Source organism: Capra hircus, chromosome 4 (assembly GCF_001704415.2).
Source record: "Capra hircus breed San Clemente chromosome 4, ASM170441v1, whole genome shotgun sequence".
Classification (NCBI taxonomy): domain Eukaryota; kingdom Metazoa; phylum Chordata; class Mammalia; order Artiodactyla; family Bovidae; genus Capra; species Capra hircus.
In genome coordinates, this window is record NC_030811.1 from 28,491,076 (window position 1) to 28,506,159 (window position 15,084).

General features: G+C 35.7%; 1 protein-coding gene across 2 annotated transcripts in view; it reads left to right on the top strand.

Moving 5' to 3' along the window:
* The window catches only part of ZNF800 (zinc finger protein 800), a 50,487-nt gene that overhangs the window by 14,819 nt on the left and 20,584 nt on the right, over positions 1 to 15,084 (top strand). The window contains exons 4-6 of one of the 2 annotated variants that reach the window (XM_018046970.1): positions 2,003 to 2,146; positions 4,296 to 5,988; positions 7,202 to 8,988. In XM_018046970.1, the coding sequence (XP_017902459.1) occupies positions 2,003 to 2,146; positions 4,296 to 5,988; position 7,202 (1,838 nt within the window). In that variant the 3' untranslated portion in view covers positions 7,203 to 8,988. Of the gene's footprint in view, positions 1 to 2,002; positions 2,147 to 4,295; positions 5,989 to 7,201; positions 8,989 to 15,084 lie in introns of those variants that run through there. The other variant, XM_018046969.1, reaches the window with a different exon arrangement.

Genomic DNA, 15,084 nt, shown 5'->3' on the forward strand with positions numbered 1-15,084 from the left:
ACCTCAGATATGCAGATGACACCACCCTTATGGCAGAAAGTGAAGAGGAGCTAAAAAGCCTCTTGATGAAAGTGAAAGTGGAGAGTGAAAAAGTTGGTTTAAAGCTCAACATTCAGAAAACGAAGATCATGACATCTGGTCCCATCACTTCATGGCAAATAGATGGGGAAACAGTGGAAACAGTGTCAAACTTTATTTTTTTGGGCTCCAAAATCACTGCAGATGGTGACTGCAGCCAAGAAATTAAAAGACGCTTACTCCTTGGAAGAAAAGTTATGACCAACCTGGAGAGCATATTGAAAAGCAGAGACATTACTTTGCCGACTAAGGTCTGTCTAGTCAAGGCTGTGGTTTTTCCAGTGGTCATGTATGGATGTGAGAGTTGGACTATAAAGAGGGCTGAGCACAGAAGAATTGATGCTTCTGAACTGTGGTGTTGGAGAAGACTCTTGAGAGTCCCTTGGACTGCAAGGAGATCAACCCTGGGATTTCTTTGGAGGGAATGATGCTGAAGCTGAAACTCCAGTACTTTGGCCACCTCATGCGAAGAGTTGACTCACTGGAAAAGACTCTGATACTGGGAGGGATTGGGGGCAGGAGGAGAAGGGGACAACAGAGGATGAGATGGCTGGATGGCATCACTGACTCGAATGGACGTGAGTCTGAGTGAACTCCAAGAGTTGGTGATGGACAGGGAGGCCTGGTGTGTTGCAATTCATGGGGTCGCAAAGAGTCAGACACGACTGAGCAACTGAACTGAACAGTATTAATTATGCCACTGAGATTGTGTTTATTCTCTGGTAGTCCCAAAGCTTAATAGTCACTGTGTACCTGGATAGCCTTCATGGTATTTTTTAGGACACTTTTGTTTTTTTCCTATTTAATTCAATATTATTTTCCTTTTTTGTATTTCTTTGAAGAAACTGAAGGCTCATTAATTAGTGAACAGAGATCAATTTTGTCCATTTACCTGTGTCAACCACCAGTAGGAAGCAGTGACAAAAGAGGTTCTATTTGTGTTTTATTTTAAATACTTCAGGAGGGCTTGTTGCTGTTTATTTTCTGCCTGCCTTTTGATGTTCTATCATAATGCTTAGATTCTGTAGATAAGTGGCTTTTCTTCAGTGAATATTTATTCAGTGTTGTTAGAACTGAGAACTTTGTAAATAAGACAGGCTTGGTCTTGGCCACTTTGGAATTTATAGTCTAGTGGCAGACAGGCTTTAAACTAGTAGTTCTGTCACTATTTAATTAATTGCAATTAGGGTGAGTATTTGAGGGAGAAAGGCTTTCAATAAATTTCTAGTAGTATTAAGAGACCTAAGCAAAATTCAAAACCATGGACCAAGGATTCTGTACTGTCTGCTAAATGATAATAATCCCATGTTGGCCCAGAACCGCAAGTAGTTTGAGCTGAATTTAAAAAGAAAGGCACAGATAATCTTGTGAGACTTTTTTGACCTTCTTTAAGTAATCAGGGGGAAATGTGTTACTTCATGTTTACTTCGTAGTACAAAAGAGAGCTGGAAGAACAAGCCAAAAACTTGGGTTGAGGTGGCATTTAATTCTTCTGTACGACTCCAGGTCTGTTGCATCAGAATCTCCAGGAGTGGGTCATGTACATTTTTATTACCAGGTCATTGTGACGATCAAGCAGATACTAGAACCATTGCCAAGACATTCCAGGAGTTGATTGGCTGCTGAATTAGAAAAAGACCATCAGTTTCAGGTGTCCTAACATCCAAGTGATAAAATTTTGCTTAGAATGTAGTTTATTTTGGGAACGCATGTACGAATTAAAGATTTTAAAATTTAAAAAATAAAAAACTAAAAAAAAAAAAGAATGTAGTTTATAACTTATTTTTGAGTATAGTGTGGTAGATACTGGCAGTGCCTGCATTTTGTTTTAAAGAGTAAAACCACACTTTTGGATTGTCAGCAGTGATTTTCCAGTTTAAAAGTACATGTTAAAGTTACCTTTGTGCTTTCTTTTTTTTCTCAGGAACTAAACAACTTAAGCATATTTTATTAAAAGACGTGGACACTATTTTTGAATGTAAATTATGCCGCAGTCTCTTCAGAGGATTGCCAAATTTAATTACCCATAAAAAATTCTACTGCCCACCAAGTCTGCAGATGGATGACAGTAAGTTTTATTCATATGTTCATTTATGCGTTTACTGTGTGTTCTTATACTGTAGCTGCACATTCACATTAGAGTGGTATCAGTATCTGGTTACAGATGACTTAGTGATGGAGAACAAAATAAAATACTTGACTCAGTGTTATATATTTGGTTTCTTAAAAGAGATAATTTAATATCTATTTTTTAATATCTGTCCCTTGGATTTTGCTAAAGATAAATGAAGTTAGATTTTTACTACATTTATATGTACTAAAACATTGGATATTATTTTTGATTGTTTATGTGAACTATACAGTTTATATTCAGGATTTTAAATTAAAATATTGATGCTTGATGGGGGTGTTTGTATTTTTACTTCTTAGCAGCTTGTTATCAGATATGACTCATTGTTTACTTAGATTCTCCTTAAGTAAATGAGAAGGTTGAAAATAGAGCAAAGAATGAGTAAATAAATTGATTTTGGAGGTATTGTGGAGAGCATTAAAAAATAATTGATAATGTTTCTAATGTTTTCTGGGTCTTGATTTGAAGATCAGTTTTATTCTCAGTTTTATCAGAAATTGGATTGTGTTACAAGCTAACCTGAAATCTGAAATAGCTTTATGTAATGAAGGCAGGTAGTAAGGTAATGAAGTTTTTGTGTAACCAAATGTTTGTTAAGTATATTGTGTGTGTATGATTAAGTTGCAGTGTATATAATGATACTGTTTTCTTGCTTTAAAGAGCTAACATAAATTCCTTAACATTTTATTGAGTCATAGATTACTTTCATTGTTTTTTGTTCAGGGATTTAACTCTGTGGACTTAACAAAATGTAGAAGTTATATTGTCAGTTTGATATTTCAGTTGCATTGTGGACTTTGTGCATTTTTCAACTTAACCTTTTGGGGATGGGAATGGAGTGCAAAACTCCAAATAGCAAAAGTACCACTTTAATTATTAGTATGAAGTGATTTAAAATATAGGAAATAGATGAAACAAAAATTTCATATTTGTCTTGAAGTTTTTCCTACCCCTGTTAGATCTTACTATACTTCTTTTATCCTTGAGATGTAAATGAAAAGGCAGTCTAGAAATGAGTTTCAAATCTAACCTTGCAATTAAGGAACTAGTAGGAATTTAATTAACTTTCTGGTAGTTATTCTGTGTTAGTTTTTGGTGTGAACTAAAGTTTAGTTGAATTTTAGAGGGAAATAGATGAATGGATTTGCTGGATTACTGTATACTGTTCTGTGATACTTATTCTAGAAATTCTTCTGTGAAAGTATTCTTACAGACACTACTTTATCCATTTTAAAAAGAAAGATTAGTAGACCAGAAGAATTATGATAAGTCATTTCTTGATTTCTAAGTGGTTATCAGATTTAATACTGTATTTGTAGCTAGATTTTAGCGTTGTATGTAGGAACATAACCAGTGTTAGCCAACTCTGTTACCATAGGAATGTTAGGTTGCCTATAGACAGAGTAATTATATTGCACAAGAAAATAAAACTAGCTCTGTTTTTGGAATTAATTTATAGTTTTTAATCATTGGTTTAATAGAATTGTGCCATGTTAAGACATGTAATAGGACTGAATTTAACCAACACTTCTATACATCATCATTTATGTTTCTAAGTTTTCCTATAAAATCTTTTTCATTTTCCATAAGATGTTCAAATGTCCCCATACAATTAGATTAGATTATTATGGATTAAATTAATAGGAATGCTGTTATGTTTTCTAAAAAAAAAGAAAAAAAATGATTTTTATACTAACATACTTCATGGTATTTTATCCATCTTGGATTATGAGAACTTTTGACTTTCCTTTGCTAGCCTAAAAATATGAAGTATTATTTTTATTGTTTGGGATACCCATCTGCTTAAATATTTTATATTAAGGGCCCTTATATTAAGTAGCTCTTCAGATTGTATCTATTCCTTAACATTTGCGTACCATGATGAGATTTTAAATTAAAGCAAATTTTAATTTAATCAGTACTAGTTTTTTAGCCTCATAAAATACTGAGAAGTAGATAATAGTCTTATAAAAATAAATACAAATTAATAATAAATTTTAAGACAGGTTAATAATACATTTAAAAATATTAGAGGACTAGAGCAGGCTAATTATTTCAGATTAAAATGTTGTTTTTTCCTTAACAGACCTTCCTGATGTAAATGATAAACAAAGCCAAGCCATAAACGACCTCCTAGAAGCCATATATCCAAGTGTGGACAAGCGAGAATACATTATTAAACTAGAACCTATAGAAACTAATCAAAATGCAGTGTTTCAATATATTTCAAGGACTGATAATCCCACTGAAGTCACAGAGTCAAGCAGTACTCCTGAACAGCCTGAAGTTCAAATACAGGAAACTAGCACTGAACAGTCTAAAACAGTTCCAGTTACAGACACAGAGGTGGAAACTGTAGAGCCCCCTCCTGTTGAAATTGTTGCAGATGACATTGCACCTCCATCTGATGAACAACCGCAGGAATCACAGGCTGACTTGGAAACTTCTGACAATTCTGATTTTGGTCACCAGTTGATATGTTGTCTTTGTAGAAAAGATTTCAATTCCAGACGAGGTGTTCGTCGTCACATTCGAAAAGTACACAAGAAAAAGATGGAAGAACTAAAAAAGTACATTGAAACACGAAAGAATCCAAACCAGTCCTCTAAAGGACGCAGTAAGAATGTTCTAGTTCCATTAAGTAGGAGTTGTCCAGTATGTTGTAAATCATTTGCTACAAAAGCGAATGTAAGGAGGCATTTTGATGAAGTTCATAGAGGACTAAGGAGGGATTCAATTACTCCTGATATAGCAACAAAGCCTGGGCAACCTTTGTTCCTGGATTCTGTTTCTCCTAAAAAATCTTTTAAGACTCGAAAACAAAAGTCGTCTTCAAAGGCTGAATACAATTTAACTGCATGCAAATGCCTTCTTTGCAAGAGGAAATATAGTTCACAAATAATGCTTAAAAGACATATGCAAATTGTCCACAAGATAACTCTTTCTGGAACAAACTCTAAAAGAGAGAAAGGCCCCAATAATACTGCCAGCAGTTCAGAAATAAAAGTTAAAGTTGAACCAGCAGATTCTGTAGAATCTTCACCCCCTTCCATTACCCATTCTCCACAGAATGAATTAAAGGGAACAAATCATTCAAATGAAAAAAAGAACACACCGGCAGCACAGAAAAATAAAGTTAAACAAGACTCTGAAAGCCCTAAATCAACTAGTCTGTCTGCTGCAGGTGGCCAGCAAAAAACCAGGAAACCAAAACTTTCAGCTGGCTTTGATTTTAAGCAACTTTACTGTAAACTTTGTAAACGTCAGTTTACTTCGAAACAGAACTTGACTAAACACATTGAATTGCACACAGATGGGAATAACATTTATGTTAAATTCTACAAGTGTCCTCTTTGCACTTACGAAACTCGTCGGAAGCGTGATGTGATACGACATATAACTGTGGTTCATAAAAAGTCATCCCGTTATCTTGGGAAAATAACAGCCAGTTTAGAGATCAGAGCTATAAAAAAGCCCATTGATTTCGTTCTAAATAAAGTGACAAAAAGAGGCCCTTCAAGAGACGAAGCAAAACATAGTGATGCAAAACATGATGGCACTTCTAACTCTCCTAGTAAAAAGTATGAAGTAGCTGATGTTGGTATTGAAGTAAAAGTCACAAAAAACTTTTCTCTTCACAGATGCAATAAATGTGGAAAGGCATTTGCCAAAAAGACTTATCTTGAACATCATAAGAAAACTCATAAGGCAAATGCTTCCAATTCACCTGAAGGAAACAAAACCAAAGGCCGAAGTACAAGATCTAAGGCTCTTGTCTGGTGAGGAACAGTTACAGAGTTTTGCTTTATTTCCCCCCATCGAACTAAAAAAATCATTTGACCATAATTTATAGCTGGTTCCATTTTAACACGTTTGCTTCCATATATCTTATGGCAGTGGGAACTGCAAGAGTGATGTGCATATTGCATTTACCTCTTCAGTGACCTTTATTCCAGTGGCTTGGGAACAAAAGTTAACTTCAGAACTTAATCTTCCACAGGACAATGCAATATAGTCATAGATAGATGGCACAGGGTCAGTGATTTCCTCTCAATGTTGTAAAATATATACATTAATATTGGCTTATGTTTACAATAGAAGTCTTCTGTTTAACTAACTTTGCACAGGTTTAATTTGATTCAGTGACTTAGTCTACTAATTAATACATTGTGGGAAAGTTAAGTATATTAGAATGAATTTGTGAAGGCGATAATTATAGGAAAAACGTCTTTTGAGGCACTGTAATTACTGTAAAAATTAATCTGTGACGGCTAAATAAAGTGCTGCACTCAGAAAAAATACAACCCCCAAATTGAATTTAGAACAATTAGCATTTATTAGTTACATTTAACATAGTGCTTCCAGGCAAAGGGGAAGACTCGATAAAGAAAAGTTTGGGTTATTTTCCCTTTTCCTTGGAAGTATGTGTTAGTTACTGTGTTTTAGTTTTGATCTATGGAAAGTGATTGTTTAGGTCCCAGATCCTCTTTATTTTTACCTTTTTGTTTAAATAAACTTTTGGTGATCATTTCAACATAGTTAATATTATTAAGTAGGGTTTTTTTCTTTTTTTTTATGGTTGTGTGTTGAAAAGTAAAATCCCTATTGGGGAAAAAGAAAATAATATTACTTTTTTAGAGGGTTTTGGGACAAATGTAGATTTTTAAAATGCAATGTAAAATAAGGTGTAGACTCCCTTTTGTTTTCGTAAATCTCCCTGTATTTTTAAAAGTTTACCTTCAGTACCTGTGTCCCTCGTATTAAGGCATTTAATATATTTAATTAGTATTAAAGTAGTTTTGGATTCAGGTTCTAAAGCAGTATACTTAGTTTGAGTGCTGAGTAGGTTAAATGTGGTTTGACTATCACATTTTTTTGTGTGTGGAAAACTTGAGATGAAACCATTCTTTAGAAGTCATTTATTGTATAATTCTAAAAATAAGGTTTTATTGGTAAACTCAAAAGTGTTCATTTATTCCCATTTCTCCTCAGATAACTTCAAGTGATGTACGAAAAGGTTTGGAGTTCATTTTTGTGGAAAGACTTTAAATTGGTGTTAGAACCACTAAACATCTTCAAATGGTACTATGAGGAAAAAGAAAAAGTTTTGATAAATATATGACTGTAACTGCTGTTTTCTGACTAAAATAATAACCATCTAACCACTTGTTTCTAAGGCACTGCCTCTTCCAGCACTTTCAAGTAGCTGTGACATTAAGTACTGTCATCACAATCCATCAACTAACCACCTTTGTGCATTTGGTCTATGTTTTCTACACAAATGGTGCAAATTTTGTTTTCCAACAGTTTGTTGATTAAAGTGATCAACAACCTGAAGAAAATATCACCACTGGTGATTTTTAATTAACAAAGACTTTATCTTAGCGATTTTAGTTTTGTTCTGCTTCATTTGGCAGAATTTTTATTTGGATTGTACAGATACATAATTTCCTAGTGAGTGTATGTTAGGACCAAAAGATAAATTAATATCAGCACATTATAGATATTTAGCCTGCTAAATATTTGTAATTATTTTTACATCCATTTATTTCTAACTTGTTCTACAGCACTTAAATGTTTGCAGGTTTTATTCTAAAATTTATACTACAGAAAAGTTGCAGTTCATTTTCTCCCATGGATCATCACGTTCTTCATTTGTAAACATCTGAGGTTTTTATGAAAATTAAACATTCCCCTGTATTTCTTTAAATTTCATTCAAAGCACTTTAATGATAGATGCAACTTAAATTTTCAGGTTTTTTTAAAGACCGCACATTTACTGATGTTAATATGAAGGCAGTAGTAAATAGCTTACTGAAATTTTATGGATGCAGACAATCCCTGCACAACCATTTTTTACAATATTAGTTTATTTCTTTAAATATTGCTAAAAAAGGAAGATTGGGGTGTATACCCTGCTTTTTCCCCCTCTCCCAAGTAAAATCTTAGATGACCACTTTAGATAATATTTGATTCCTACTGAAAAATTTAAAAAATAATAAATTTTTGTCCATTTTTGTAATCAAGATTTTAGGGAAAACAGAAGTACGTCTATCTTTAATGAAATATTGGGCAGGTTTTTGTGTATCAATATTTTGTATTTTTTAGGGAATACTTTATTTTTAAATAATTTTTAGTAATTTTTGTCAAATTATAATTTTAAAAGGTACAGCAGGAGAATATACCGTGTTTTTATATAGTTTCACATGTAAACTTAGGAGGGACCCTGTCCATCTATATACTTTTCATATAAAATTTTAAAATGTTGAAGATCCACAAGGTCATAATAAAATGATTTTATAGCTAGAAAAGCATTTACCCTTCCCAGTGCTTTGCACTAAAATATACTGTGAAAGGAAAGTAGAAAGACTGTAACTTGCTGGAAATGTTCTATATTGAATGTACATGCTCTTGTTGGAAAAATGTACTATATGTGATGGAAATAAACCAGACTCGAAGTTATTTCAGCTAAATGTGCTTCAGCGAAGGTGCATTGGTTGAAACTTAAATGTTTTATTATCAAATTTAAATTTATTCAATGACTGAGCGGCTACACTTGAAATTTATCCTGATCGTTTTATTTTTAAGAGTTAGAGTGATAATTTCTCTTTAATTTAAAAACAGATTTACTTTTCCACATATGGAAAACTTGTACTTATAGGTCTAACTTTAATGATTAATAGCATAATATATTTAGGGAACTAAATGTGTAGGTGTTTTTTCATTTATAAACCATCTTCATTAGTGGCACATTATTAAACCTGTATGTTTGACTTTTGCAAGGTGTTATCTTTTATGCATCCCTACACACAAGACATTCCAAAGATATTTCTCCAGACTTAACTGCCTATAACAAATGGAAAGATAATGAGGATTCCTAAAAACCTTGGGGTAGCTCTTTGCTGCAACTTCCCATGTGTATGCCAGCCTTTTCCTTTCTACTTTACTTCTTAAATTCTGTAGGGAAGAAACAGAAATAGCCTGATGCTTGTGGAGCCCAATTGCAGCAATCCCCTTCCTCCACTCAGTTGCTTTCACAGGACCATTCACATAGTTTGTCTCCTCTGTCATAACATTAGGGTCACAGAGCAGGAATTTAGGAGGGAGCATCAGGGTTCCAAGGGCTATAAAAAGATCTCATTGGGGTCATAGCGTTTAAAAAAAAGGCCACTATGTCAGGACTTGTTCAGATTAGAAGGGCCTGGAGAGAATAAGAATATTTTATCATAGTAGCTAAATTAATGGATCATGGGAGACATAGGAGTTAGAGAACTCGGACCAGTTAAGAAGAGTAGAATGAACATGTAAGAAGTGATTAGAAAGTCTTTGTTCTTTGTATTCCTTTCTGGTCTTCATCCTTAACTTTTTGATTTTATTTTGACTCTTGGGCTTTGTCATCTCAAGAGGATGAGGCTTTTGAGAAAAGGCCTAAGAAATTTGTGCCAGAGCTTTTTGCATGTAGGCTGTATAAGCAAGTATTTGTAGCATTTTTTGTTGTGGAGTGAGGGGCAGCAGTGGTTAATCAGGTAAAGAACTATCAAATATGCCTTACTTTAAGATCTATCTCTGGGTACAAATTATATCTACCTTTGCTGTTGTTTGATCAACAGTTTTTCTATAGAATTCAACTTCTTTTTTCCTGAAGATATCTTTTACTCCTAAATCATATTGGTGGAAGAGGAAAAACAATAAAAGGTATGGCTTGACTTCAACTTTTTAAGTTTGTAAAGTGCAAGTGAGAACTGGATGAGTATGGCTGACACTAAGCAGGTGGTTTTATTTTTATTTTTTTGACCATGCCTTGCTGCTTGTGGGATTTTAGTTCCCTGACCAGGTTTCAAACCTGGGCCCATAGCAGTGAGAGTGTGGAGTCCTAACCATTAGATTGCCGTGGAATTCCCTAAGCAGGTGTTGATTGTTTAACATTGCAGATACACTTTGAATGCACAGTAACCATTTTTGGGGTTCATGTTCCTTTCCCCCCGCTTTCTCCCTGCCTCAAGAACAGAAACTTTTTAAACAGTGTATACATTCTTAAAGAGTAATAAATTATCCATCCTTAATTTTTAGCTTAGTTTTATTTTTATATACACACATAAAGATAGCATTTTGCTCATATATATATATATGTATACACGTATATAAATTTTGGCTCATATAGATACACCCCCATATATATAAAATTTGGCTTATGTATTTATACACACAATACACAACAAATTTTCAGTTGACACCTTGCTTGTATTGTTGAAAAGTACCTTTACTTTAGGAATGTGTGTTTGTTACATTGCTTTATGGTCAGAGAGCCTATGGATGCAGTAATGGGGGAGTTGTATGGTTTTGCTATGGGTTTGACCTTGTGTATAGAGAGAGAACTTTCCCAGTAGTTGTTACGGCAAGTAGATAATGGAGATATAGGCCCAAGTAAGTATCATTTCCTGCTATGAAGTTACAAAAGATGTCTTCAAATGGCATGACCACTGAGAAAGATTTGAAATGCTTCTGTAACTGCAGAAATTAGGTCTCCCGATTTCCTGTAGTGGCCTAGGGAAATAATCTAGGTCCTTAGGAGTTTTAGAATTTACTTTTCTAACAGAATCTTTTAGATTACCAGGGTTATGATTCAGACAGGGTCTCGTAGTTGACCTCTGGCTGAGCTGTAAGATATGGGCAGTGTGAAGTTGTCTGTGCTGTTAGGCAAAATCCTTTTCTATTTTGAGGTATTCTTTCTGTCTTCTCTGACTTTCAAAGCTAATGGAAACCTCAAGATGGAAGAGGAGTAAGTGTCAGCAGTCTTGAGATTGGCTAGTAGTTGTTTGGTTTCTAAGGCATTTGGCCCATGACAGAATTGTAGGAAAAAATGTGTTTCATTTAAACTGGACTTCCCTGGTGTCTCAGCATTAAAGACTCTACCTGCCAGTGCCGGAGAGGCTTTTTGATCCCTTGGTCAGGAAGATCCCTTGGAGGAGGAAATTACAAACCCAGCAGTATTCTTGCCTGGGAAATCCATGGACAGAGACCTGGTGGGCTACAGTCTGTGGAGTCACAAAGAGTTGGACACGATTCAGCAACTAAACAAGAACACTTACTTTGGCTTTTCTAACTTTCCAGATTCTTTCTTCTTCTCGCTTATAATGTTTCTGCACTCTTTTCCTTTGACCTCTGTTGTGAGCTTCTCAGTTCAGTTCAGTTGCTCAGTTGTGTCCAACTCTGCAACCCCATGAACTACTGCAGCACGCCAGGTTTCCCTGTCCATCACCAACTGCCAGAACCTACTCAAACTCACGTCCATCGCATCAGTGATGCCATACAACCATATCATCCTCTGTCGTCCCCTTCTCCCACCTTCCGTCTTCCCCAGCATCAGGGTCTTTTCAAATGAGTCAGTTCTTTGTATCAGCTGGCCAAAGTATGGGAGTTTCAGCTTCAACATCAGTCCTTCCAATTTTAATCTTCTTTAGGATGGACTGGTTGGATCTTCTTGCATTCCAAGGGACTTTCAAGAGTCTTCTCCAACACCACAGTTTAAGAGCATCAGTTCTTTGGTGCTTAGCTTTTGTTAGCGTCCAACTCTCACATCCATATGTGACTATTGGAAAAACCATAGCCTTGACTAGACGGACCTTTGTTGGCAAAGTAATGTCTCTGCTGTTTAATGCTGTCTACGTTGGTCATAACTTTTCTTCCAAGGAGGAAGCATCTTTTAATTTCATGGGTGGAGTCACCATCTGCAGTGATTTTGGAGCCCCCCAAAATAAAGGCTGACACTCTTTCCACTGTTTTCCCATCTGTATCCCATGAAGTGATGGGACCAGATGCCATGATTTTAGTTTTTTGAATGTTGACTTTTAAGCCAACTTTTTCACTCTCCTCTTTTTTATCAAGAGGCTCTTTAGTTCTTCTTCACTTTCTGCCATAAGGGTGGTGTCATCTGCATATCTGAAGTTAATGATGTTTCTCCCGGCAATCTTGATTCCAGCTTATGCTTCATCCAGCCTGGCATTTCACATGATATACTCCGCATATAAGTTAAATAAGCAGGGTGACAAAATACAGCCTTGATGTACTCCTTTTCTGATTTGGAACCGGTCTTTGGTTCCATTTCCAGTTCTAACTTGCTTCTTGACCTGCATATAGATTTCTCAGGAGGCAGGTCAGCTGGTCTGGTATTCCCATCTCTTGAAGAATTCTCCACAGTTTGTTGTGATCCAGTGTTCTTGCCTGGAGAATCCCAGGGATGGGGGAGCCTCGTGGGCTGCCATCTATGGGGTCGCACAGAGTCCGACATGACTGAAGTGACTTAGCAGCAGCAGCAGCAGATGGTTTTCTGAAACTCTTGCTTTTTCGATGATCCAGCAGATGCTGGCAATTTGATCTCTGCTTCCTCTGCCTTTTCTAAATCCAGCTTGAACATCTGGAAATTCGTGGTTCATGTACTGTGGACTTCTGGTTTGGAGAATTTTGAGCATTACTTTGCTAGTGTGTGAGAAGAGTGTACTTGTGTGGTAGTTTGAGCATTCTTTGGCATTGCCTTTCTTAGGGATTGAAATCGAAACTGACCTTTTCCAGTCCTGTGGCCACTGCTGAGTTTTCCAAATTTGTTGGCATATTGAGTGCAGCACTTTCACAGCATCATCTTTCAGGATTTGAAATAGCTCAACTGGAATTCCATCACCTCCACTAGCTTTGTTCATAGTGATGCTTCCTCAGGCCCACTTGGCTTTGCATTCCAGGATGTCTGGTTCTAGGTGAGTGATCACATGATCATGGTTATCTGGGTCATGAAATATTCTTACCACCTCTTAATATCTTATGCTTCTGTTAGGTCCATGCCATTTCTGTCCTTTATTGTGCCCATCTTTGCATGAAGTTTTCCCTTTGTATTTCTAATTTTCTTGAAGAGATCTCTAGTCTTTCCCATTCTATTGTTTTCCTCTATTTCTTTGCATTGAACACTGAGGAAGGCTTTCTTATCTCTCCTTGCTCTTTGGAACTCTGCATTCAAATGGGTATATCTTTCCTTTTCTTCTTTGCCTGTCACTTCTCTTGTTTTCTCAGCTATTTGCAAGGCCTCCTCAGACAACCATATTGCCATTTTGCATTTCTTTTTCTTGGGGATGGTCATGATCACTGCCTCCTATACTATGTTCGAACCTCTGTCCATAGTTCTTCAGGCACTCTGTCTATCAGATCTAATCCCTTGAATCTGTTTGTCACTTCCACTGTATTATCGTAAGGGATTTGATTTAGGTCATACTTGAATGGTCTAGTGGTTTTCCCTACTTTCTTCAATTTAAATCTGAATTTGGCAATAAGGAATTCACTGTGAGCCACAGTCTGCTCCTGATCTTGTTTTTGCTGACTGTATGGAGCTTCTCCATCTTTGGCTGCAAAGAATATAATCAGTCTGATTTCAGTGTTGACCATCTGGTGATGTCCATGTGTCTTCTCTTGTGTTGTTGGAAGGGGGTATTTGCTATGACTAGTGCATTCTCTTGGCAAAACTCTGTTAGCCTTTGCCCTGCTTCATTCTGTACTCCAAGGCCAAATCTGCCTGTTACTCCAGGTGTTTCTTGACTTCCTACTTTTGCATTCTAGTCCCCTATAATGAGAAGGGCATCTTTTTTGGGTGTTAGTTCTAGAAGGTCTTGTAGGTCTTCATAGAACTGTTCAGCTTCTTCAGCATTACTGGTTGGGGTATAGACTGAGCTGAGCTTTTAGCTCTTATCTTTTCTTTTTTCTCTTCTGGTTAATTAACAGATCATTAGTACCAAGATTGCTAAAACATATTTTTAAGAAGGTAAAAGGGTGGAAAGAGAGCTCATTTCTTCCTGAATCTTTATCAATCTGTACTCAGTTTGTCAGGTTTATTATTTTTCAGGCTTCTTTTCTCTGCATATATTCACCACTCTCATGCCACAAACGGAGGGGAATTTATTGAATACTGAAGATGCATCTGCTTCAGGCTTGGAGGTTTTACTGCCTGTGCACACAGCAGAATTAATTTGCCTGACTGTGTATTTTTAACTACATCTTGATAATTTTGTTTAGTGTCTTAAACGTTTTCATATATACCCAGGCACTATAAGTACATGTTTGATGTTACAGTAAGTAGTAACCTTTTCCATCTAAATTGTGCTGTCATATACTTTGAGACGTTTGGGTCTTAATCTCCTAAACTTTTATCTCATTATTGATAGATTTGAATTATTTTAGAAAGTGCCACCAGCACTAAAATGAGAGTTTATAGTAATAAGGAGAATTTCTTAGTATTAGCCGATAATAAATAGCATTCATGGAGTGCTTACTATATACCAAGTACTTTGCTAATCTTTTACATGCCTGATGCCTCTAATCCACCAACAACTCTATGAAGTAAGAACTATTCCTTTATTATCCCCACTTTACAGAATAGAAAATAGAAGCTTAGAGAAGTTCAGTGGTTTAGGTTTATTCAAGCTCACATAGCTAGTAAACAGAATTAAGACTTGACTCTAAGTATGACTACAAATGGGGTTGCCTTAATCAGTGCACCTTATACTTGCAGATTTTATTGTTTGCAAAGTATGACTACATTACTTGTTGGCAGCTTGGTGTTACGGTCTCGAGGTAGATTCACTGGTGAAATTTTTGGATCCACAAATTAATTATGTGATATTGTGCAAGCTAAGTTATTTAAACATTCTACATCCTAGTTAGCCTCATTTATAAATTGACAATAATATTTCTTACCTGATAGAGTTGTTCTTAGAAGAAAACCAAAGATCCGTGTAAAACACTTAGGATGGTCCTTGTCATGTTACAGTAATTGTTAGATATGATTGCCATAAGTAATCACAGTATAAATGTGGGATTTCACAGTATAAATGTGGGAT